This window comes from Astyanax mexicanus, chromosome 1 (genome assembly GCF_023375975.1).
Source record: "Astyanax mexicanus isolate ESR-SI-001 chromosome 1, AstMex3_surface, whole genome shotgun sequence".
Classification (NCBI taxonomy): domain Eukaryota; kingdom Metazoa; phylum Chordata; class Actinopteri; order Characiformes; family Acestrorhamphidae; genus Astyanax; species Astyanax mexicanus.
The window spans coordinates 75961400-75987500 of NC_064408.1; the positions used below are offsets into that span (position 1 = coordinate 75961400).

Genomic DNA, 26101 nt, shown 5'->3' on the forward strand with positions numbered 1-26101 from the left:
ACTACACTGCTAGCCAGCATATTGCAAGCTGATGGGGTATTTACTTTCATTATTTGTTAGCTTCAAAGCCCCAATGGAAATCTAAACATGCCAAATGTGACACTTATCCAATCTGGTCATTAAAAGAGAGAGAGAATTAAAAAGTAGCTGCTTCATCTGGACTATATACAACCATGTATAACTGGGTTGATATTAAAGCCATGTTGTTCAGTCAAGTAAAAAGAAAAGCTTGAGTTTCACATTGGCATGAATAAAGTAATTTGGCTGTTAAAGCTGTCACTCACATGTCACTAGAGGGTGTTGGTTTGGATATGTCCTCTCCTGACAGTTTGGCCTCCATGATGTCATTAAAGCCTGCATTGCCCACATTTCTGGCCAGCTGCCGAGAGATTTGGCAGAGTCATGATCCACTCATTGAGTAATAACTCAACCGTCACAGCTGGAAACTTAGAAAGACCTACCAACAGTTCTGACGTCCCAAGCACATCTAAAGTAAGAGACTGTATTCTGGAGTGGTGCACGCCCATTTCCCGGTGGATTCCAGAGCATTCGATGCAGATCAGGACACCCAGGTTTGTGGATAGCCAGGTTGGATCTGTAAGAATAATGTGCAGATATTTAAAGAGTATAAAGAGCTGCAGTTATTTAGAGAGATCTGCCTGGTGAGAGTGTGTAATTGCATCAACCATTTTTTTGGTGTTGTAGTGCATTCCCTTTACCACATTTGCTTCGGTTAATCAGCAAACAATGCTAAATCCTCTTTCAGAAGCCGTGCATGTGATGAGTGAACCTGTTATGAGTTGTGGCCACAAAAACTCACATCATAACCCACCAGAGTACTCTGTTTTTATAATGTATATATTGGATGTTGCAGGAATGGTCTTACCAGCAGACTGATATAATTAACTACAATGTTTTGTCCCTTCACCACTCAGAAGTATCAATAATTTCAATTAAACAGAAAAAAAACAACAACAATGACTGCTGTTTAAAGACATCTTTAAGTATCTTTAAGGGTTTTTTGGCAAAGAAATACATGTAATTATGGACAACAAAGGAATTAAGACATGGTCACGGTCAGGTTCTACAGGACGAGACAAATCAATAATTTTATAAAGGGAACAAATCTTATTTAGACAGATCACTCCAATGCCCCTCATTAACAGTTTTAACAGAGACATAACTAATGTCTGAAAATTGGTTCTTGATGCTAATGTATCTAACATGAAATTAAACCTAAAGGAAAATTTATTTTCTTCTCTATTATTTCTCTTTTTTTTCTCAAGAGAAATAAAGCAGATAGTATTGTTTTTATAAAGGGCCACTGATTTCTGAATATGTTTTCCTTAAGGAGATCAACATCAGCAATTAATTGCTGGGAGTTCTTGGCTTAAACAAGAAAAGCATCATATCTCCTATTGCACTGGTACAAAGCTGAAGGATGTATTAGATGTAGAAGAAATCTGTAACAGGAATAATGAGATCTAACACGTTTCTAGGGGTGAGATGATTCTAAATAAAAGTCTTAAGCCATCTCAGTCTTTTTTTTTTAATCAAAGTAAGAAAACCATAGGACTGTTTCTTAGAAGCTTTCAGAAGATTTCAAACAGAACCTAACCGTGTTTAGAGGAATTATACAAGATTAATCATGGATCCATTTTACCATCTTGAACAACATAATCCAGTGAAACTCCATGAATATGGTTATTATTAAAAACATAATAATTACTTAGATGCACAGTTGGAAAAGTAGTTTTAAAATATCAAACATGCTGCTGTTTTGCCGTTACAAACAAATACTAATCCTCTAAAATATTTATACTTTAAGGTTTTCAATATTCAAGATTTTCTAAATTTCGATATGTTTTTCCATATGTCATATCACCCAGCCCTTCATCACACTGCTGTCAGCTTTCAAATAGAACAGCACAATGCAGCTATAAAGAATATAACAGTACAGCAGCAAGTTTAGTCAAAACTCACTTAAAAACTCACATGCATCTTTCCACTAAAAAAATAAGCAATTTGTGGTTATGAACTTTCACGCTTGAGTGAGTTTTCCACTCGCATTGAATTCTGCCCACAACAAACCAAAAAAAAGCATTTTTGTTCACACATATCACACATATGAAAGCTGTAAACATGTCTTTATCACTCTGCACTTCACCACATCACACACCATCAAAAAGTTAGACATTTACTCTTCACTGTTTCAGCTACAGTACTCGAGTGTGTGTTTAAATGTTCATACTTCCACTTTCCACTTTCCGGTAAAACTTTGTAAAAGTGTCTGTACTTTCTTATAATAACAGTTTCTTTTTATCATTAACTCCTCCTCTTTCCCCAAATGTTATACAGTAACTGAAATCACATAAATATGTGGACATATGCTTTCTTTACTTGTTACACTGGCCTCTTATCTCTTATCTTTAGTCAACAGACAACAAACTTGTCTTGAATGATCAGCTACACTTCTGTAAGTACGACTCAAAAAAGCACAACAAAGTAATTGAGCCCTTCTGAAAAACAAACAAACAAACAAAAAAACAACAACATATCAACCATTACTTCCTTTTGGGAGAAATTAGGGCTGCAACGATTAGTCGATATAATCGACAATGTCCATTATTTAAATTTGCAGACTACAGATTTTATTGTCAACTAATCGTTAATTTATAAGAGTACCCCATTACACAAAGTGCTGGGGATAGAAACACAACAAGAGATGGGTAAATGTCTCACTCACACAGTTTATACTCAACTTCAAATGTGCCCAAACACAACAGATTACATATTTACTTACTTAATATTAGTACTTTTTATGTTTAAACAACATCTAGACATTTAAATGGCTTTTAAATCTCATGTTTATCTGTTTTTCTTTTGTTTTTAGAGAAGAAGGACATGGCAGAAATAAACATTGACTAGTCGACTAATCAAAAAAATTATCATCAGATTAATCGACTACCAAAATAATCATTAGTTGCAGCCGTAGGAGAAATCTGTTATTTTCTTTACTATTGTATATCACGAAGAAATGTAGGTTTAAATAAAGTCAATTTAATTATTTCATGTAAAAAAAAAAAAAGTACCTAATTTTTTCCCAAATGGGACAAATGATTCATATATGTTTTTTTTTTTGTTAAAAAGAACTCTAAACTACTTTGAAAACAAAAACTTTAAAATACACTCCTCTGACTGGTTCTGGTGTTTTCCTTGTTATTGTCTAGCAAGTCAGACTGCATACGTCATGCATATTGACAAACTAAAGACAGCTGTGGCCTAATTAGGAGTAAAAGGCGTAAGTTCAGTGCAGGCAGAGGGTGAAGCACAGGAGTGGATGACTCACTTGGAGCTCCGCAGTCACAGCACACATCGTTCCCACTCATCCTCTTCACCTCGCTCACGATGGCCTTGGTGAGTTCCTGAACGATGTTGTTCTCTCCCTCGTCCTGATCCCCCTTAAAGGCATTGTTCAGGGCCTCCTCCTTACTGTTCTGCAGAACCGACACCCATCTGCAACAGCAGTTTCCAAATGAATCAGATTCATTCAATTAACATCTGCTTATTTTCACACATTGCACAAACTGAAACTCACATCTGACATTCTGATTCATCTTCTGCTTGGAAATGGTATGTTCTGTCATCTGTTTCAAAAACAGAGAGATACAATTTCAGGAAGGAAAAGATGCCAGTTAATGCCAAAGGATTCTAGGTTGTAATGGACAGTGAAAGTGTACATCATGTCTGTGATAGTGATAACTCACGAGATATCAGATCAAAGCTCTTCTTCTCCTCGGGGTTGCATTTCACTTGGCAGGTTAGCAGGTTGAGTTTGGCTGGTGGTGCGTTTGGCTGAAAAGCGAATGGGAAAGGGACAGTCTATAGATTTACTGGCTCTCTTATGCGTTAATGCAACATAGTTCATTTTTACTTTAAACTAACTATTTTGTAGTTGAGCAAACATTTCAACTTTACAGAACAAGGAATAAACTTGTTATCTTTCAATGGACGTCAGTGCAAAAACATTTTATTCAGAGTCATTTTAGAGCATTTCTATTGGTTAATCGATTATGACTCAGATTTAAATAATGTGAAAATGTGAAGGGTTGCAAAACCTGATATACATGTTTTTGACAGACATCAGCAAATTACTTCCTTTAATTCTTTGCCCAGCTATACACTGTTCTTGCAAAATTGAACAATGCGTACGTATGCTTTTATCTCATGACATGCCTTCCACTTGCAGTTAGTACCTCTTTTTTCACACATGCACATCACATGGTTTTTTTTTCTGGTGCTGTCTCAAAGTCTGTACATAATTCAATTAATCTATTTTACTAATACAAGTTCAAATACTAATTAAAAAAATGTATTAATACATGAAGCTCCATGTCTTTTAGGTTTTATATAAAATAGTCTAACATTATCATAACATTATTATAACTGTTACCATATGGTAAATAAACGATACATTTGGGTTTGCCCTGTGACAGTGTATTTTACTGTCATTGTGATACACAATATACTTTTACTGATAATATTGTGGATTAAAGAACACTTTCCACCTGCACATTTCATTACAGAGAGTGTAATTAGACTCATTTAACTGTATTTGCAGCAAAATGTAGATAAATCTCACTGCACTAGCATTTTTTATATGCAGCTACTGGTGCATTATGTCTGCAAGTAAATAATTTGTATCGTGACAGTAATATGTCTGGTATGTAGTAATGAGGATTGCATGCCTGGACCCCTTTGTACATTTCAAATATGGATTAACAGAACACACTAATAACCTAGAGCACTCTTCCAGTCTTTCTGCTATGTTCTGCTAGGTAACAAACCCTGTCTGAGATGCTAGGTTGGTGAATCTAGAGTACTAAGCTAGTGCTAACTCAGCTCTCCTTTGCATGTTTTACACTGTCTGGGTTCGCTCGGTACTCAGAACCCTAAGAGTCTCGTTTGGAATCTGGTATTTCTATTGAGGGAGCAGGATCTTCCTGTATCTTTCAGGATCTTCACTCAGGTTAATACTTTCTGACTTTTACTTACTGTTCCGTGTGAGATGGTCAGATAGCCGTTCTTCACAGAGCACTTCCTTTTCTGCCATACTTTCCTCAGCCTGAAAACAGCCCACACACACAGAAGATATTCAACACTCCAGTACACAATCACCACTCATCACTATCAGTTTAAGTTAAAATATGACATTAATGACGGTATATTCATAAATAAAACATTACAATTCAGTATAAATTATATTAGCTAGTGGAAAACTCACTGGACAACAACTGGAGAAACATTGACACTTTGTAGTCTGTAGTGTTGTATTATTTTTGTTTTACTATTTCAATATAATCACATCAATTCATACTGTATTTGTATAAAAAAAACAAATTATAGCATATTTTATGTGATATTTAAATGGTTTATGAAGTAGGCATCAATCAAATATTCTACAGACATTATACCAAAATGACTGTAATTTCTACTGCTTAGTAAAGCATTTTCTTCACCCTTCACTGCGCTTGGAGAGCATCCCGGAGCGTTCTGTGCCAAAAGCCTTGTTGCCCTGTAGCTGGTGCAGACTGTAGCCTGTGTTCTGTTTACCCTGAGAGTCCTGTTCAGTTCATAAACAAGCAGTTTAGATTTTTAACAACCTGTCTTTCGTAATTCCCCAATATATAACAAATAAATATATAAATATATGTATTACATATGTAAATCATATACAATATATATTCTAAAATGAAAAAAATGAACATAATAAAAGGATTTAAAAATTGTACATGACTTGATTTGTTGTTTATTCCTAATTGTGGTAAATATTGGTAAATCAACATCTGAGTACTGACTATCGTTGTTTATTCTTGTTTTACTAATCAAACTTGGAGGAAGCAAAAATCCAAGTACAGCTCTGGATAAATTAAGAGGCCACTTCAGTTTCTGAATCAGTGTCTCTGATCTTGCTATTTATAGGTTTATATTTTGAGTAAAATTTACATTGTTGTTTTGTTTTATGAACTACAGACAACATTTCCCCCAAATTCCAAATAAAAATATTGTCATTTAGAGCATTTATTTGCAGAAAATGAGAAATGGCTGAAATAACGATGCAGAGCTTTCAGACCTCAGATAATGTAAAGTTCATGTTCATAAAGTTTTAAGAGTTCAGAAATTAATATTTGGTGGAATAACCCTGTTTTTTAATCACAGTTTTCATGCATGTTGGCATGTTCTCCTCCACCAGTCTTACACACTGCTTTTGAATAACTTTATGTCATGTGCAAATATTTAAGCAGTTCAGCTTGGTTTGAGATTGTGATCATCCATCTTCTTATTGATTATATTCCAGAGATTTTCCATTTGGTAAAGTCAAAGAAACTCAATTTTAAGTGGTCTCTTGTTTTTTTCCAGAGCTGTATTTTTAATAGGGAAATTACTTTGTAAAGATCCTTACATCTTTAGTGTCTGTTTGTAAAGACGACTTCAGAACATCTCGAAGTTGAGTCAGCTGCTTCCTTTCTCCATCCTGCACCTGCTTAATCTGACAAACAGCAAAATATATAAAATACAATAAAATGCCTTAGACTATACATAATGTAAAACACATGGGCTGAGATGGTGACATTAACTCACTGCTGTCAGGTCTGTGGACAGTTTTTCCATAGCTGGTTTCAGATTCTCTACAACTTTCAACCCATCTTGGAAGAAACTGGATGAAAAAAATATTTGGAGATTACTGGCTCATTTCAACCAACTGAGAAGGTGATCTGAGAGAAGGATGTGTGCTTCTGTTTGGAGATTTTTCATATACTCACTTGCACTGAGCGTGGAAATACTTGATAAGATTGTGCACCAGGTCAACCCCCTTCTTGGTTTTGATTTCATTCACTTTGAGAAGATACTGAAAGAAAGTAGAGACATTTGAACAAAAGAATGGAGATACCTGCTAAAACAGGACTGTCACAGACAAAGACATTTGCAGACAAGGCCAAATACCAAATCTTACATTTAATTTATTTAATTTATTGCTATACATTTTACTTCTGTTGCTGTATGCAGGTAATGCATACAGCAGTTTGTTGTTATGTGAGGAAGTATGCAGCTCTTAAGATGTGTTTATCATAAAAACTTGATTAAAATGAATATATGATTAATCCCTAATAGATACTACAAAGCTTATCTCATAATTTATAGTCATGACTACAAGCATTATTTAATAACTATCTGTCGTTACACTAACTGCAAAGTAATACTGAACATAATATGTCATCACAAAGCATATTATATTTGTCAGTAGATGTTTTTTTTTTCTTCCAATTTTTCCCATTTTCTCCCCAATTTACACAGCCAATGACCCAACTCATTAGGACTCCCCCTATCCCCCCAACACACCAGGAGAGTAGAGACTAACACATGGCTCCTCAGATACACAAGAAGTCAGCCACCATTTCTTTTCGAGCTGCTGCTGATGCAGCACTACAGTAGCAAGTAGCTTGGAGGAAAGCGCAGCTTTCTGATATATCAGCTTACAGATGCCCTGTGCTGCAGACATCACCGTAGGCGCCATCTACCCACCTGGAGGGAGCAGGGCCAATTTTGCTCCCTCTGAGCGCCGGCAGCTTAATGGCAAAGCTGCATGAGCCGGGGTTCGAACCGGCGACCTCCTGCTTACAGGGGCAGCGCTTTAGACCGCTGGACCACTTGGCGCCCCTTGTCAGTATATGTTAATGACATGGTAATGTCAGTGCAGTATAGCAAATTTCAATTACAGTGTCCTTCACTATGAATAAACTGGTTAATATTTATACCCTTATACTAGGGCTGTCAACGTAATTTATAATCAGTAACACGTTACTAAAACACACACAAACACTTCGGAAATTTGACAATTTGGACTTTTACAATCCAATTTATCATGCATTCTTTATTCCAGCAACCAAAGTTGATTTTATCTCCACTTAAAACATACAAGTATATGCTATTATAATCAGAGAATATTATTGTGATTAATCTGATTATATTTTTTAATTGATTGACCACTAATTTATACACTTTCTAGACAACTGAACTAAATAAAATAAACGGAATACTGTGAACAAAATAACTAACAAATTATAGGACATTATTAATGCATTCTCTATAAAGAGAGATAGCTATATAGCTGCTGCAGTGTCTTTTCTTTTCCACATCCCAGGCAACAGCTGATTAAAAGGAAACCTGCCCTCCTCACCTCACACATCTGCAGCTGAAAGACGCGCCTCTCTTTCTCCATCTCTTCTGCAATCTCTCCTCCACTGATCTCTGTCCTGATCATGCCATGCTGCTTGGCGTGCTCCCGCTTCTCCTTCTCGATCTTATTCCTACAGAATAAGAAACAGAGCACAAGCATGCCATTAGATTTAGTCACCAGAAGCAGTAACAGATACTGTTATATGTTCACATTGTACACTTAGATGAACCCAACAATCCAACCCATTGAAATAAAACTGACTTTATGTTGTGTTTTGTCACCAAAGCCTTGGAGCATGAGTAAGACATTCCAGAGCTCCACATGTGACAATAAGGTTGAATGTACCATGATATTGCTGCTATTTGTTCAAGGCACAGCTCCAGAGCATGATAAGGAACTGAGCTACAAGGCCAACCCACTTATTCAAAGGTCTAAAGTGTCTCTGATAATGCACTACACACACATAGTTATGTCATCTTTTGAATGCAAAACAATATGGCTACTTTCCATAATAAGCCAAGAAATGTTTACACTGTGAAAAAAATCCCCTAAAAATACAGGCAAATTCCAACAGTCACTGAAAGCTGCTTGTCTGGTGCGGTTCATGTTGAAGCACTGCAACCTTGATGAGTAAAACTCACATCCTTCCCATTGGCTCCTGTCAACACCGTTCACTGTCAATGTGTAGTCGTTTCCTCTGGGCTGCCTTCTCTTACGTATACATGTATATGCTATGTAATAGTAATAGACTGTCTGGCCAAAGTGTTGAAGGATATAAGAGCAAGTTAACCCTTTCTCTGCTGCTGAGAGTGGATTTATACAGGCTATAGAATACAGCTGCCACTCATGTTCTAATGTCGATTTATGTTATTAGTAAAGGTGGAGTCTGTTAATGTTTAAATTGTTAAAAGTCTCAGAGTTTAGCTGTTTTAAGTAAAAGTCATTTTTTTTAATAAAATGTAAGAAACTACAAAAACAGCTGAAAACCCTGCTGCCAGTATTTTACTGTATTAATTTAAACCGACTGTATTTTAATGTAAGAAACTCTAAGTCAGAATACAGTACAGAAACTGTAAAAGTTACAGTAAACAGTATGTTAAAGTAATTTTACAGGGAGATTTTCGCAGTGAGAGCTACAGTATGAGACTAGTGTAGCTAACAAGAAAATCATCACCCACTCGCCTCAGACCTGTCTGTGTGGTTTCTGATGCTGCATCTCACTGCTATCTCTAAAAATAGACATGTAAAGTTGAGAGTAGGACACAAAGTGGTGCAGGGTAAAATGTAATACAGAATTTTTATGTAGTTAAACAAGTCCAAGTTGAACATGCTTTTCTTGGACATATTTCTCAAGATTCAGTAAATATACACTGCCTGGCCCAAAAAATGTCTCCATCTGGTAAGTAAATGATGTGGGGTTGCTGCTGCAGTTGTTCAGGTTTAGGTTCAGCGACAGTATGTGCTGAAAGAATGAGGTCAGCTGACTCCCTGAATATACTGAATATAGACCAGGTTATTCCATCAATGGATTTTTTCTTCCCTGATGACGCGGGCATATTCCAAGATAACAATGTCAGGATTAATGGGGCTGGAATTGTGAAAGAGTGGTTCTCAACTCCATTGAGAATCTTTGGGATGTGCTGGTGAAGGCTTTGTGCAGTGGTCAGACTCTACCATCATCAATGCTGCTGCAGGATCTTGGTGAAAAAATATTGCAGCAATGGATTGAAATAAATTGAAATTGCAGAAGCTTATTGAAACAATGCCACAGTGAATACACGCTGCAATTACAGCTAAAGACGGTGCAAAGAAATATTAGAGTGTGACCTATTGTTTTGGTGGCGACTTTTTATTTTTGCCAGGCAGTGTATCTAGTAACTATTCTAAGAGGGTTATGTCATGTCAAATCACACCAATATTATTTTGTTAGTCCTCTTGGGGCTGGTTATATATAAACCCAACTCGCAGCAAGTACTACCCATGCTAAAGTACAGTAAAGATTCTACTGCAAATGGAATATATTTTTTAATATTTCCTTACTAAGTATAAAATAAAATGGCTAAAGTCAGCTAAAGTTACTGAGGTTATGTCAATATTATACAATAAGTAACATATTTACCATGACAGTATTTAATTATCCTTTTTAGACAATAATTATCCTTTTTTGTCAGTAAATATGTTAAATTGTATTGTATTTTATTGGAAAACCAATTTGGCAGTTGTTAGGATGTATTATTTACCAAACTTTTTTGAGACTTAGTCCCTCCACCTGTTTCGTGATTTAGATTTGCAATTAGAAAACTCTAAATCAAAGGCAATCAAAGGCAATTAAGTGTTAGTTTTCTTTTACCACATTTTTTCCACACAACTCAGAATCTGTCATATCGGTTAGCAAATGTTTCACAACAAGGAAACACAGGTGTTACAGAAATGTTCTAATTTTACTGTCACCTGACACTCGACCTGCTTATTAAATTACCCTTTGTCTCCTTTGATTCCACCGCAAAAAAATCTAGGTAGTCTAGTTTGCAGAGTTGTTTTCTTTAACTCTGAAAAAGGGATGCAAATCTACACCACACAGTTAGCTGAACACCGTCATAACTCCAGTGCTTATCAATGCTATGATCACTGCACTGTAACCGCCATCCACCTGAATACTCTCCAGTCTGCCACACTCTGAACAATAGAAACATGAAGCTGTGAGGAAAATGAGTGTGAGTGCTGCTTACACTTTGGTTTCATAGTCCTTCCAGGCTTTATCAAAAGGCTTTTTTAGATCCTGCCAACACAAAGAAACATCAATATTATTTTACTGCTATTCCCACATTGGCTCTGTATTTTACTTCTCTTCTAAAATAATCTTTATTTTTTAATTTTTTAATTATCATTTTCTCCCCAGTTTGGAAGGCTGTTTTTTGAACCCACTCATTAGGACTCCTCCTATCACTAATAATGCCCCAACACTAGAAGGGTAAAGACCAGCACATGCCTCCTCCTATAGATGTGACGTCAACCACCACTACTTTAGAACTGCTGCTGATGCAGTATTGCCAAGTAGCATCATAGTGCACTCAGAAGAAAGCACAGAAACCAGCTCTAATACACCAGCTAACAAATGCCTGTGCTGACCAACATCACCTTGGGCAGAGAGCACCATCTACTCACCCAGAGAGAGCATGGCCTATTGTGCTCTCTCAGACTCTGGGTGCTGATGGCGTACAACATGTCTCGGTATTCGAACTGGGACATATTCTTCATTCATTTTAACAATTCATCTGTGTTGAATTATCATCTCGTGACACAATATTATTGCCATATTGCAAAGCCCTAGTTTATGTTATGTTTTATATTTTATGATTATATTTATTTATAAAAAAAAAATCTGTCTTTGCATATTTCCTTATCCTTTTTCTTCTGTTTTGTCATGATTAATTCATGATCAGTTTCATCCAGCTATTTCATGAGTTTTGGCAAGTCAGTGTACAAAATTGTATCTTCCGATTTAAAGGAGAACTCTTGGTGTAAAATTGACTTTGGGTGTAGTAAAACCTGATAAAGTGTACTAACCTATGTTGAATAGCCCACCTCCGCTCTCTATGGAGAGCCCTGACATTTAAAACAAGGCATTAACAACTTTAATCATAAAGTAAAGTCATGATAAATACCGTAATGAGCACATAATTTTAATAGAAGTACATGTTGTATACATGAAAAAGACGTGGCTGGGTTGTGTGCTGTGCTCTGACTGCAGCTTTAGCCGGCATAGCAGAGGAAAAGGTCTTTCCTGGCTGCAATATTACATGCTTGTCACTCTAGTGATTATGACTTTACTTTAAGAAGGTGGCACACGAAGATTAGGTTATGCTACGGGTTGTAAACGGTGGTTTTTGATAAGTTTCTTGTGCACTTTTAAAGTTATTAATGCCTGGTTTTAGAAGTCTCTAAAAGACTCTCCGGATTCTAACAATGAAGTTTGGAGCTACTTTGAGCCTGAATAACAGTGTAAAAGGCGATTTATCTGTAGGGGATAAATATGCCCTGTTAAAACCCATTCTTTGGACAAACTGCACAAAATTGCTGGATTTTGTAAAGATGCGAGAGAATGGAGGTGGGTTATTTAACAAAGGTAAGTACTCTTTATCATGTTTTACTTCACCAAATGTCAATTTAACACTGGAGTTCTCCTTTAATGAAAAGCCAATGAAGTATCTGTATCACACACTATTAACTACACAGTCAATCAGAATATTATGAACACCACCTTGTTTCTACACTCACTGTCCATTTTTTCAGCTCCATTGGGCATAAAAAACTATTGTCAACTTTCAGCACTGCTGTGACACTGATTGGCATGCTGGTGGCGGGTTAGTGTGTGTTGTTCTGGTACTAATGGATCTACCATCTGTTATTATACAACTACAAAGTGCTACCATATGATCAGTGGAGTTCATGGGGTAGACAGTGAGTGTAAAAACAAGAAAGTGTTCATAAGATAATGACTTAAGATGCAAGATAAAACACAATGTATACTACAAATGTTAAATAGTAACATTATTAATATAAGATTTCAGCATAATTTTATTATTAGTAATAGTAGTAATAATATTTTTAACAGCAACAACAGTAAAATAAAAACTGAAGTGATGTTATACCCCTTTAACTCCTTTCAGGTCTCCTTTCAGCAGACTGTCTAGAGGAAAAGTGATGATGTTGCTCATGTTCTGCAGCTGTGAACACAGAAGTGAGTCAGATAGGTTAAGTTCAGCATGATGAACAGCTTGGTGACGAAGTAACCTCTGTTTCTAATTACTGAAGTGTGTGTGTGTGTGTGTGTGTGTGTGTATAATTCACCATACTGAACGTACACTTTGAAGCCTGTGTGGTCTTATTAAACCTAAACTGTGGTGTTTTAAAGCTGTGAACCTGGGGATCAGTGTAAAGAGAGCTGTGCGGTCTGAACGGTCTGTGAGAACAATGAATAGAGGCAGCTGCAAAATAAGCAACACAGCTCACTAACACTGGCCATGTATGGAAAAGCAACACAATCATTGCTCTGGTTCCCACAGCAAACAGTCCGGGGACACAACAGCTAAAGGAGGCCGAACAGAAACACTGATAAGAAAATAAAAAAGTGAGAGAGAAAGAGCGAAAGAAAATATAAGTGCAGGCCTGTCGATATTTGAGGAAATGATAAATGCAATAAATTATATTATTGTCATTTTAAGACAATCCTCTGCCACTAAAATATTAATAATAGAATAAGAGAATAATAGAATAAAATAGAATAAAATAAAAGAATGGGATATTGCTGCAGTTATACCATTTTAGACAACAATGAACCTTTTATTAATAACTGTTTGGTAGATGCACTGTTTGTTTTGTTGATATTCATTCTTGTGTAAACAAACATGCAAACACAAAGAGCAAGATTAGGGTCTGCAAAATGCAAAATGTATTCTACAATAAGTTGATAATGTAGTCATCATGACAGGCCTGTATGGGTATGTGTGTGTGTGTGTGCCATCAAACCAAACTGAACTGCTTGAATTGTTGCACCAGGAGTGTCATAAAGTTATCCAAAAGCAGTGTGAAAGACTGGTGGAGGAGAACGTGCCAAGATACATGACAACTGTGATTAAAATCCAGAGTTATTCCAGCAAACATTGATTTCTGAACTCTTAAAACTTTATGAATATAAACTTGTTTTTTTCTTTGCATTATTTGAAGTCTAAAAGCTCTGCATCTTTTTTGTTATTTCAGCCATTTCCCATTTGTTTTGCAAATAAATGCTATAAATGACAATATTTTAATTTGGAATTAAGGAGAAACGTTCTCTGTAGTTTATAGAATGTTCATTTTACTCAAACATAAACCTATAAATAGTAAAATCAGAGAAACTGATTCAGAAACTGAAGTAGTCTCTTAATTTTTTCCAGAGCTGTATATGGGTAGGCCAATCACGATAACAATTGTTATATTAATATTAATATTTTTGGACTATATGTTGTCCTGGAAATAATTGTGATAAATTATAATAAATTATATATTTTTTTATTTTATTATAATTTTTATAATAATTTAAGACAATTCACTGTCACTGAAATATCAATAATCGAATGGGATATTGCTGCAGTTACACCCTTTTAAACAACAATCATGAAAACACAAAGCACAATATTAAGGTCTGCAGAATGAAAGCGGATAATGTAATTATTGTGATGATGTGTGGGGTGTATTTATGCATAAGAGAGAGAAACTTACCAGATTCTTGAAGAGAGCTGTAAGCTCTTTGGTGAAGACAGAAAACTTAATGAAGGCCGCTCCCATATCTGGGTCGTCTCTGTACACACAGGCCTCTCCAAACTTCTCTAGAGCCTGGATATACTGTTCTTCATTCTCTACATGAGCTGACAACACACACACACACACACACACACACACACATACACATCAAAACCACAATTCCCTCTGTGGTTCAAGAAAAGCCCAAACTGAAAGCAACAACAGTCAGTAAAGCTCATTCTGACTTTTCTCAACAGGAATTGAACATCCAGGGTTATTCAAGGCTTACTATAACCAGTCATAGAAGTTAAGAATAGATTCTTAAACAAACTGGAGATTTTAAGGGGTTAGATTTCCCATCTAATACCAAAATTTTATCAATTCCTACCACTAGTTCCCCTATTACAACATGAAGCCAATCTTGTTCTTCCTTAAAAGCAAATAATAAATAATAGAATTGTCACAGCTTTTAGAAATGTTACACAATGCAACATAACTGGGCAGCTCAACACGTGTAGAAATCAGGCTACTATCACACTGACTGTTGGGTGGGACGCAGGGGTCATCCTTTTTGACATTACTGGGATCTGGGGTCTGTTAAATCTGCTGTATGTTATTGAACCAGGAAGAATTGTTCATGAACTTTTAGAGGAACAATAAATTGCTGACAATCCAACACAAAAGAAACAGCCTGTACCGACCTCACCATATACCATGAACAATATTCTTATTAGAACATTTCTCACAGCCTAACACAACTAGCTATTATCACACATATCTTTTACATGCTTTGAGAAAAATAAAATCTCTATTAAAGTACTTGCAGTAGTAAACGCACCATAAACCTATAATTAACTTTTACATTTACAGATATATATGTAAATGCAATAGATACAGTATAAATGTAATTCGACATGATGTCTACTAAACAAATAAAGGCATTTCATTTGCAATCCAAACTGATAAAAATGAATCCCCATGAAAGTATTGAACAGTCATAGAGTTCACAGTGAATAAATCTCCTCAAAGATGAGCAGAGGTACAGTAAGAACACAATGTATGTCTATAACATGTTCAGAAACCCAATAACCAAGTATATTTTTTAAAATTACTTAGCAACAGAACATGATTTGAGGGAAGGTGGGATGATTTAGACGTGCAGTTACGATGCATGCCTAAATCATGACAAACATGATCAATAATTTTGTTTAAACCCTCCTGTTATGTTCTTTTGTCAGGAACAGCAGTTTGACCCGGTGCATGTTATATCATCAAAAATAAATAAATAAATAAATATTTAAAAAAATCCTAACAAGCAGTGTGAATACTTCATTACTAACACCATAGCTAATTATAATACTAACATTTAGTGCAATGGTGTTCCTTACCTCCTTATCTCTACTAGGATCATTCACCCCTTTTCATATAAAACACAACAGTTTTACATAACATTTAAACATAACAGCAATTTTGTTTAAATTTCGTTTTTTTCAGGGGATGGTTGCAAATATGTGATATGAACCATTTTCATAAATGTTGAAAACATCAATTAAAGGCAAGCAGAAGAAGTTTTATACAAATAAAAATACTTTTAACTTTTTTAAAAAAGGGTGTCAATTTGACCCGTAACATAACAGGAGGGTTAATGCAGAGAGCTGCCTTTAGCACAGTACTAATTAGCTTCCATTACATTTTAATTACATTTGTCTGATCACTCCAGGGCCAAAGATAAAGGGGTGAACCACACTCATCCTTAAAGCTTTAGCCTCCTAAATTCATCTGAACTACTGGTGTTTCCTGTTTTTTTCCCCACTGTTAGAACTTAGGAACAACTCAGACAGGTTGCAATGCTTTACATGTAGTTACCATACTTATTAGTAATGCTTATGTTGTAATAAAGTCACAGAGCATAAGGGAATAAAGAAACAGAACTGCAGCCAAAAAGCATGACAGGTGACAGAATGAGTTCAGATAATGTATTTCAGTGTGCAATTAAAAAGGGAACCTCTTTGTCTCTGACTGAGACAGAGAACGTGCTGGAGTGTAGAAAGGGGAAGAGTGAGAGAGGCTTGCTGAGACAGGTAGCAATGTGCACAGACGGAATGTATGGAATGTGAAACAAAACTCACAGCTCTTTCTCTTTTTTAACCTAAGAGACTTTCCTTTCCCCTTGACTGGAGTAATAGTGACCTAATTAGTGACCTCAGTTTTACTAAGACAATAGATAAAAGCCTCTGTGCAGTTCATGCTCATGTATGAAGTTCAGATGAACAAAAGCTATAAAAGCTATAATCAATAACCACTGTTCCCCACTGTGGAAAGCAGCACAGCTGTGAAAGGAGCTGAATTCAGGCTAAGGTCATTACATAAACTAAATATGGCAGTAAGATAAGACTAATCAGTTTAGTGAACTTACAGAGACCAGAGCTGTTTATGGCCTTCACAGACTTCTTTATTTTGCTCAGAACACTGCGATCTGCGTCCAGAGCCTGCAAAACACAATGAATAATGAATTTTAATAAAAATAAAATAAAATAAAATACGACACGAGAGCAAGATTTTTCTATACAGTCATGGTGTAAATCTTTTTGGTCATTTAGTTTTTACACAGTTATATAATGGCACAGACAGAAACAGGGAAATCAAAACAAAAACACACACACATACAGACAGAGTTGTGTCTGTAACAGTGCATTTCTCCCAGTTTATCTCATTTTTAAATGCTTATAGATTGGATCTTATAGACCACATTTCTATGGATAAAATACCAGCGACAACGTCAACAAGAGGATACACAGTTCGATGGTATTTGTTGGAGAGTGGTTTAAATACTGAGCCTCAGTTTAATTCAGTTACTACATTACAGCATCAAACTGATTATTTACTTCAATTTATAATTATTTTAAGCTATAATATTTAAACAGATTCACAAAACATTTGCTGAATCATTAGTGCATATATATACGCTAAACAACAATACAATAAAACTAGAAAATATTTCCTTTTCCTGAACACAGAATGCTGGTTTCCGCTTCCAGGCAATTGCTAGGTGGTGGCCATGGTGTTGCTAAGTGGATATTATGTTATACCAGGTTGTTGTTAAGAAGTTGCTAAGTGATTGCCATGTGTTAATAGGAGGCTACTATGTGGTTACTATAGTGTTCCAGGTGGTTGTTAAGAAAATGATATGTGGTTCTATGGGGGTGATTTGGTAGGTATCCTAAATGGTTGCTGTGGTGATTGGTATTGTATTCAAGACGGTTTTAAGGTGTTTTTAAGTTAAACTGGCTGGTTGATGGGGTATTCCTGGTGGTTGCTGTGGTGTTGCTAAGTTGATGTAAACTGGTTCCTATAGAGCAAAGTGACCATGATGTAGCTTAGCGGTTGCTTGGTTGTTGCCAAGCAACTGCTATGGTCTCCTGGGTTTTTGCTTTGGTGTCATAGGCAGTTGCTCAGGTGTTGTCTTGTGGTTGCTGTGTTGGTACCACATATGGTTATTTCCAGTGTATTTGTATCAATATTACATTTAAAGGGATTAAGAGGAGATGTGCACATCTGTGGGGTGATAACTAAAAGAATGAATAGGAGAAAGTGATATGATACTTTACAAAATAAAAGTCTATTAGGAATGTTAAATGCCAGTTTAATGCCTTGTAAAGATTCCATATTGCTTCATAAAAGTGCTTAGTCATTCACTTGGAACATCCAAAGCTAGTGTAGATACTCCCCAAATTTAGATACGTTCAGCTCAAATACTACCAGAATTTACCCACACAAGCCATACTGTTAGTGATACAATTTCTAGAGTCAGATCTTAGAGATTGCTAGAGCAAAAACTAGACATAGGAAGTGCAGTATGAGCTTTTAATATGTATTAGTGCCTCACAGAGAAGGTGCATCTTAAGCTAATGTGTTTTAGAGAGGAGCTGAGCCATTTTTAGCTTTGTAGTGGTTTATTGTTTGTAGCAGTTTATTATCTACTTTAAAAGCTAATCCTCTAGAGCCCTTCAGTTCATACACATTGTTCTTATTTCCTTTTCTTCAGTTATTCAAGTACGCCTTCTCCATGCAGACGCCCTGTACCCCCGGGTGAGTCATGCTGCAGGAATTGGCTCAGATGTGGGGATGGAGTTAGGGATTGCCCAGCAGTGCACACTCACTGTTTACACAGTAACATGCATGGCACAACACCAAGGCTAATCCACCTCATTAAGAAACTTTACAGTATATTGCCTACATCTGTATAAACCTGCCATTACACTGACTGTTTAGTTTGATATTGACATTAGTAATGAAATTTAATAAAACCTTAATCACCTGCAATTCATGTAATTGACATAGATTGTTTTAAAAAGACAAATAGTAGTAAATTAAAAATGTTCTTTTTGTCTGTACAATGAGCCTTATTTTCTTTAAAGGAAATGATTCTTAAAGCGGACTGAATGCTCATTTATGCTCCCTTTACATACAAAAATTAATACATCCATTATAAATGTTATAATGTTACTTCACATAATTCTATGCATGCTTTACATTGGCATGGATGTTAAGTAATACCTCCACTACAGTGATGTTCAGAGTAAAACAGTCAGTTCTGAGAACAACAAACATGGCAACTGTGGAGGCGGTTGTGATACTGTGCTTCCTACAAAAAAAGAATAAGGAAGAACCAATGAAAAAGTTTGAAAAAGTGGGGTAAAATATCTGTCACAAGTTTCTTTTCTGAGAAAGTTTGTTCTATGTCTTGTTCATATTAGTTACACTGCCACGATGTTCAGTAGTACTGCTCTGTTGCCTCATTTTCCATTAGGTTTCTGATTAATGCAGAATACAGACAAAAACTCTCCATATCAGTATTTAATGTTCAGCATACGTGTGCTTTCATCCAGTTCTTATGAAGATTTTGCAAATAACCATTGTTTTCTTGTTTAAGACACTGGGGTTTATAAGTATGAAATTATAGCTGTGAACAGTTTATCAGTTAAAAACAAATAGTAAATCTGGTTCAGACTTTGTCTAAAGTCTTTTCTTAAGATGAAAAAGCATAATAGTGAATGAGGCCCAGTGTTTAAACAATGCAGACCAAAGCAGTCCGTTCAAAACATGTTACATCAGATTAGAAAGGCATTCTTTTATCAAAGAGAAGCTGAGTCCATTTATTTAATTAATGCTTATTCCATCGATCCAATCACATTAAACATAATGAGCTACTGCTCGGACAGAGCCAGTGCAGAGAGCCCAGACAACACACACGCACACACACACACACACACACACAAAACCTTTATGACTGTTCCTGCACAAATGAGGGTGAGGAAGTGCTGGTAAATGAGCTTACAGACACTGAGAGAGAGAGACAGACAGAGAGACAGAGAGAGAGTACTGGCAATCAGAGAACAAGGGCAAGAGAGGTGGGCAAACAAAACAAGAGACAGGACAAGACAGAGAAAAACAAAGAACAAAAATGACAAGAGCCAGAGAGAGAGAAAGAGAAGAAGAAACAAAGAAGAGAAGCAAAGGGAGAAAGAGGGCAAGTAAAAACAGGAACCTGGGCAATAAGAGCCTTAGGGTAGCACATTTCATAGAGCGAGAGAGCGCAGGCGGGCGAGAGTAATGCACAAAGCATGGAGTTTCCACCAGCGGCAGGTTTCAGCAGGACACAGCACAGTGGAAGAACTGGAAAGAGAAGTGCTGCATGTCAATCAGTAGAACTGACAACCATCTTTACTTTATGTCTGTGTGTGTGTGCGTGCGTGTTTGCAACACTTAAACCACCTCAACACACATGCACACAGTGGCCAGATATGGGTATGGTTTGTGGTGTCTGACAGAACATGCTTAATATGGCAGTTGCTATGGTATCCCAGGGGGTTGCAGCGTTATCTCTGGCAGATGATTACATGCTGTCAAGTGGGTGCTGTGGTACCTTATGTGGTTGGTTAAGTGTTTCTTTTGTATTTTTATCCTCATAACATTTGACATTAGAAAATTTAATGCAATAGAATAAATAATTAGAAGAAGATGGCAGTTAACATCCATTGGATAACAATATAGCAATATTGTTAAATAGATATAGATAAATAGACATAAAAGATCTACATAAAAAGTCTGAATATTTTACACCTAAATTACATTTCCTAACTTTATTTCATATTGAAACTGAAACCATTAAATCTGTGTCGTTCTGCTACAAATACGTCCTATTAAACACTTCTTTGCTTCAAGAGAAATAATCAATAATCAATACTGTATTAAAAGTGTCAGCAATTTCTGAATTGTATCTCCTAATGCTTTGTGAAGAACACAAATCTCAGAATAAAAGAGAAATCTCCTTCTGTACAGTTATACAGTATTTCTGACTTCTAAGATTTTTTAAAGATTTTTTAGTAAACTATGAAATCTATATGCTGATCAGGGTGGAAAAATCTGCATTTTCTCTGAAGAAAAATTTCATAAATAGAAAAAAGAATGCTTGGAGGGATACTTCTACATCTTGACTATACATGAATTCTATGATCCTACAGCAGTTGCTGTCATAATCTGTAGAGCCAGATTTTCCAGTTTAAATGGGAAACCCCCGTCTGATGATGTGTAATAAAGCTGTCTGATAAACTACAAGTTTTCACGTTAGTTGGCTTAAGCAGAAGAACGCATGATAATTAACTATACACTATATAGACAGGAGTATTGGGACATTTGGTCATTCATTGTTTCTTCTAAAATCAAGCATATTAGAAAAAAATAATGTATTGATTTTGTTGGAGTCTGTACTCTCTCTACTCTCCAGGTAGGGCTTTTTAAAGATTTTTCTTTGCGGTGAGGATTTAATTGCAGTGACATATATGTTAGTAAGGTCAGGAAGTTGGAAGATCATCACTGCACCATCATCATCTCCAACTCACCAGCTTATCCCAAAAGTACTGCAGGGAGCACCATTATTCCAAGGTCAATGTCCTTGATTTACTACTCTCAGATGGTTGGGTGACCTGGCTGCTTACTTCCTCTACTGCCTGACCTCTAATATTGCTTTGGACTCTAAAATCAGCTGTGTGGAGCAATCACTTCCGCATTGTGAGCCCACAGTGACAAAACAGATGCCTAAACTAAGAAAAGAGACTGTCAGCTCCACAGAGACATGCACTATGATGTTTTAGATGACTTTAGAAAAGTTATAGGATGTCAATTCAATATCCAAATGCGTCCAACACAGTAGAACTGTGTATTGGAACTATATTGCAATTGTTTAAATCAAATAACTGAACCTCATTTAATGGATTATAAATTAAAATGCCACTTTTTTATCAACCAGAATAAGCAAATATTACCCACTATGACCTTAGATCTTTATGTTATCCTCACAGAGCAGTTTAATCATACACTACAGTGGAAGCTTACATTGTCTGACTGTTGGCAAAATAAAAGGCATTTGATACTCAACACCGCTTTACATTTCCTAACATAAACACTGCAATATTTACATCTTTAAACAATGTAAAGATAATACATTGCCACTTATGTTTCCAATGTATAACACACTTATTTATGTGTCCTATAAAAATTAACTATAAACAACATGGACAAAAGTATTGGGACACCTGCACATTCATTACTTCTTCTAAAGTCAAAGATAATAAATGTATTAAGGAGTTCATCTTGCTTTTGTTGGAGTCTCTACTGTCCATGGAAGGGTTTCTACAAGATTTTGGAGCATTGCTGTGAGGATTTGATTTGATTGCATTAAGCAGAGAGATAATTTACACTTAATTATTTTCTCTGTGGTATCATTAAACATAGTGGGTCCTTACACAGTGTTATAATACAAACTGTCTTTAGAGGTTTACTTCTGACAGCTTTTTTTTCTTAAAGATAACTTAAAAGTACGAAACTAGACAGATTTAGGCCTCTTTATTTTATCACGTAATTAATTTGCCTTAAAACAAATTTACAGTGTTCAATTTCCCAGATTAACTGCATACTTTATTGTGTTAATGTTGCATTAAGGTTGTCTTGTTTTTTTTTTTTTTGTATCACCAAGAATATTGTTATTGCAAAAATACCCTGAAATATCGTGATATAATTTTAGGGACGTTTCACCTACCCCTAACTGAGAGATAGAGAGAGTGTTCAGTAAGACTTTATCTAAGAATTCCATCTACTAATCATCTTTGTTGTGCCAAGAAGCTTTTGGGAAACCCACCCTGGCTCATTAACACTTCTTTTAAGAGTTTCAGGGGTGTGGTAAAGCAGAGAAACTTCTAAAATGTGCAGGGACTGAGAGTTATACTCATATCCTTACCAGCTGTGGAGCAAGTTCCTTCAGTAAGAGAGGAGCTTCCTCCAGGAAGTTCAGTGTTGACTACTGTAATGAGTGTCCATTTAACAGTTCTAGTTCTGGTGTAAGAGAATTATATTTAGAAATATGTTGAGTTTATAGGTAACGTATGCAGCACACAGATATTTGTATGGGCTAAGAGCTTCCTTGAGCAGCAGGCTGTGGGCGAGGTTTCACCTCCAGCTACAGTAGGATGGAGAAACCTTTGATTTCACAAGAAGGAAGTAATTTTCCTTTCCTCTCTGGGCAAAGAATTTCACTGCTCGCCATAACAAGAGCGGCTGCTGCAGTAAAACAGCCTGTAGGAAGACTACAGTCCGCGGCAAACACACTAAACAACCCTCTCAGCACACTGAACACACGCCCTGTCTACACCTCCGCACTGTTTTTACTCTATAACTGAGTTTAACTCCGAGTTTAAGCCTCTCTCTCTCTCACTCACCTCCTCCAGTGCTGCCACTGTGTTGCGGCAGTGGGTCATCCGGGTGGTGAAGATAGAGGTGGTGGGGGCTTTATAGTCCTCATTGGTAATGTCCATGAACTCACACACTGACAGCAGGTCCGGCATGACTGCGGGGATTCCTCAACCACCACGATATCAGATAAGAATAAGACAGGGAGAGCTGATCTCCTCCTCCTCCTTCTCCACACAGGAATAATAATCAGTAACTCTCAGAAAGAAGAGTCCAGTCCTCGTTTCTGATTAAACCTCCTCTTCCTCCTCCTCAGAGTTAACTAACTGTCTCTGACCACAACTCACCAAACTCCATCACCCCTCAGAGAGAAGCGCACAGAGCTCACCCAGCTCTCTGTTCACTCCATTACACTCCCTCAGATCACCTCTTCACTCTAGCAGCCCTGCCTCTACCTGCCCGGCGCTCCGCACTCACCCCTCACACAGCCCAGAGCAGCGGGGGAGGGGCCGGCCAATAGAAAAGCGCACCGATAGCACCGACCAATCACAGCGGCTACCGTGAAAACCTGAACCAATCACTGTAAGTACTGTAAAAAGTTCAACTGTTGACAAAAAAACTAATGAATTTCTGAATTAAACGAACAAGAAATGTCATGTACAATCATACATTCTTTTCACGTTTACTGCAACTACAAATGTATATGTATTTAATTAATTTCAGAAGCTGTAAGACTCTTAAACTCCACCTTGCCAAGACACTGCACTGACACTTCACAAGAACAATTAATATTTACAACAACATCAACACTTTACCCGCACTGAGACACTTTATCACTTTTCTACTTTTCATGTTACTGATATCCATTCATATTCATCTATGCTGCTAAAGCAATTTGTACTTTGGACTTCATGTTGCTACTACATTCCCACTCCTATTTATTTTGTGCATTTATGTATCTGTAGTAGATCAGTCCAGATCATACCAGTGCACTGATTTATGCTGGATTTGACTTCAGACACATTAGCTAGATGTAAAGCCTTACGCTGCTCATGTCAGACTGTGACTACTGTACAAAAAACAACAACAAGAATATCAAAAGATGGACTTCAGCCATGTGTTCGTGTGTGTGTGCGTGTGCGTAATTTGGAAAATAAAAAACCTGGCCTGACCAAAGCACCACCCTGGAGTGTCTTCTGTTTATTGCTAATTAAAAATTGCATATTAGGAAGTGTAGTATGATTTTGCAAATGGAAAACAGAGTAAAGAATAGTAATTTTTGTACATTTCAGTTATTTTCTGTTTCTTTGCCAGGGTTTTAGTCAATGTCTAACACTGACATCAAGTGGATGTAAGTGGAACAGTCATTATCAGAATATTGTGCCTTGTGGCCCTTACAAATATCAAAAATAATCACTTAAGGAAAATTAGCATGCAATGAAAACGTGGTTGATCTAGAGGTGCAGCAAACGATTTTAATTATTCATAGTGACATTGTTTATTTTAATTGCCATGATATTTGACCAAATTTTGCCTTGCATTAATGTTTATGGCCACTGCACAAAGCCTTCTGCAGAACGTTTTATTATTATTATTATTATTATTAATAACAATTATATATATGTATATATATATAATAGTAATAGTAATATATTATAATATTATATAATATTATTATCATCGGTATTATTAACAATGTTCTTCTTCATCATCTTATTATTATTATTATTAATATTATTAGATTATTATTAGTAGTAGTAGTAGCAGTAATAGTAGTAGTAGAAGTAGTAGGAGTATTATATAAGGCTATAAACTATATTTCTTACTAAAAAAATTATTTATATCTTCAAATAAAAAAAAACATACGGGACTTTAGTGACGTAAAAGCGCGTGGCGTCACAATATATTTTTAAGGCTATAAACTATTTTTATATGAATATTATAGTTATTTCTTTTATAATAACAATAAATAATGTTATTTTTATTATTATCATTGTTATTAGTAATAATATTATTGTGAAAAAAAAGCATACGGGTCTTTTAGCCGCGGGAGCGCGCACGGTGTATAAGACTCGATTTATTTGTTTTTATTTAAACTGTTTCTGAGCTTTACGCGCAGCAGCAGTTTTTCCGCTCCGGAGAGAGATTTCACTACTATTACTGACCCACCACCTGATTTATCCTTTGGATTGTTTAATTATCTACATTCTCTTTTAATTATTCTGTAATTGTTGTGCTTTCTGTGTTGTTGTTGTTTTTTTGTTGTGTTTTTTTCTCTTTTAGGTAACCGGATCGTTGTGAGGACCGACGCCCCGCGGTCGGACATGGACTTGCGGCGGACTTCGAGCGTCCATCCACCTGAGGTCAGTAAGCTCGAAATTTCCCTCGTTTTACACCAAACTCACCATCAGGAACTAAACTGAATAAAACTGAATAAAAGTCAGAAATAAAGCTGGAGATGGATCAGCATGAATTAAAGTGAGTATCTGTTCTACAGGCGGAGTCTGGTGCTCCAGAGGCTTCACCTCCTCACACTCCGCCTCTTTCTGTAAGTATCTATTAAACTGCTACACCTCTATCAGACCCAGTATAACCTCACTTTAACCCTTTCAGACTCGCTTATAGAATCCAGATCAATTTATTAATATCAGAACCACAGATTTACTGATATGGATGAATTATAAACCATTAAACCTAAACGGGTTGTTATTGAGTTGTGATAGTTTAGCTGCAGGGTCGTAGCGGTTTATCTCAGTAACGTGGAGTGGAGCTGACTAGTGTTACACATTATTTAGCATTTATTTTATTTAATAACGGTAGCAGACTGTGTAATTG

General features: G+C 36.3%; 1 protein-coding gene across 1 annotated transcript in view; it reads right to left on the minus strand.

Moving 5' to 3' along the window:
• Positions 1-23746, minus strand: part of asap2b (ArfGAP with SH3 domain, ankyrin repeat and PH domain 2b) — a 32627-nt gene extending 8881 nt beyond the window's left edge. Inside the window, exons 1-16 of the mRNA XM_049483284.1 lie at positions 23296-23746; positions 16938-17010; positions 14501-14646; positions 12892-12966; positions 10969-11018; positions 8240-8369; positions 6825-6910; positions 6643-6718; positions 6464-6550; positions 5520-5623; positions 5056-5125; positions 3768-3855; positions 3599-3647; positions 3350-3516; positions 462-595; positions 285-379 (exon numbers count right to left, since the gene is read on the minus strand). Of these exons, the coding sequence (XP_049339241.1) occupies positions 285-379; positions 462-595; positions 3350-3516; positions 3599-3647; positions 3768-3855; positions 5056-5125; positions 5520-5623; positions 6464-6550; positions 6643-6718; positions 6825-6910; positions 8240-8369; positions 10969-11018; positions 12892-12966; positions 14501-14646; positions 16938-17010; positions 23296-23421 (1556 nt within the window). The 5' untranslated portion in view covers positions 23422-23746. The remainder of the gene's footprint in view (positions 1-284; positions 380-461; positions 596-3349; positions 3517-3598; positions 3648-3767; positions 3856-5055; positions 5126-5519; positions 5624-6463; positions 6551-6642; positions 6719-6824; positions 6911-8239; positions 8370-10968; positions 11019-12891; positions 12967-14500; positions 14647-16937; positions 17011-23295) is intronic.
• Positions 23747-26101: the final 2355 nt, after the last annotated feature.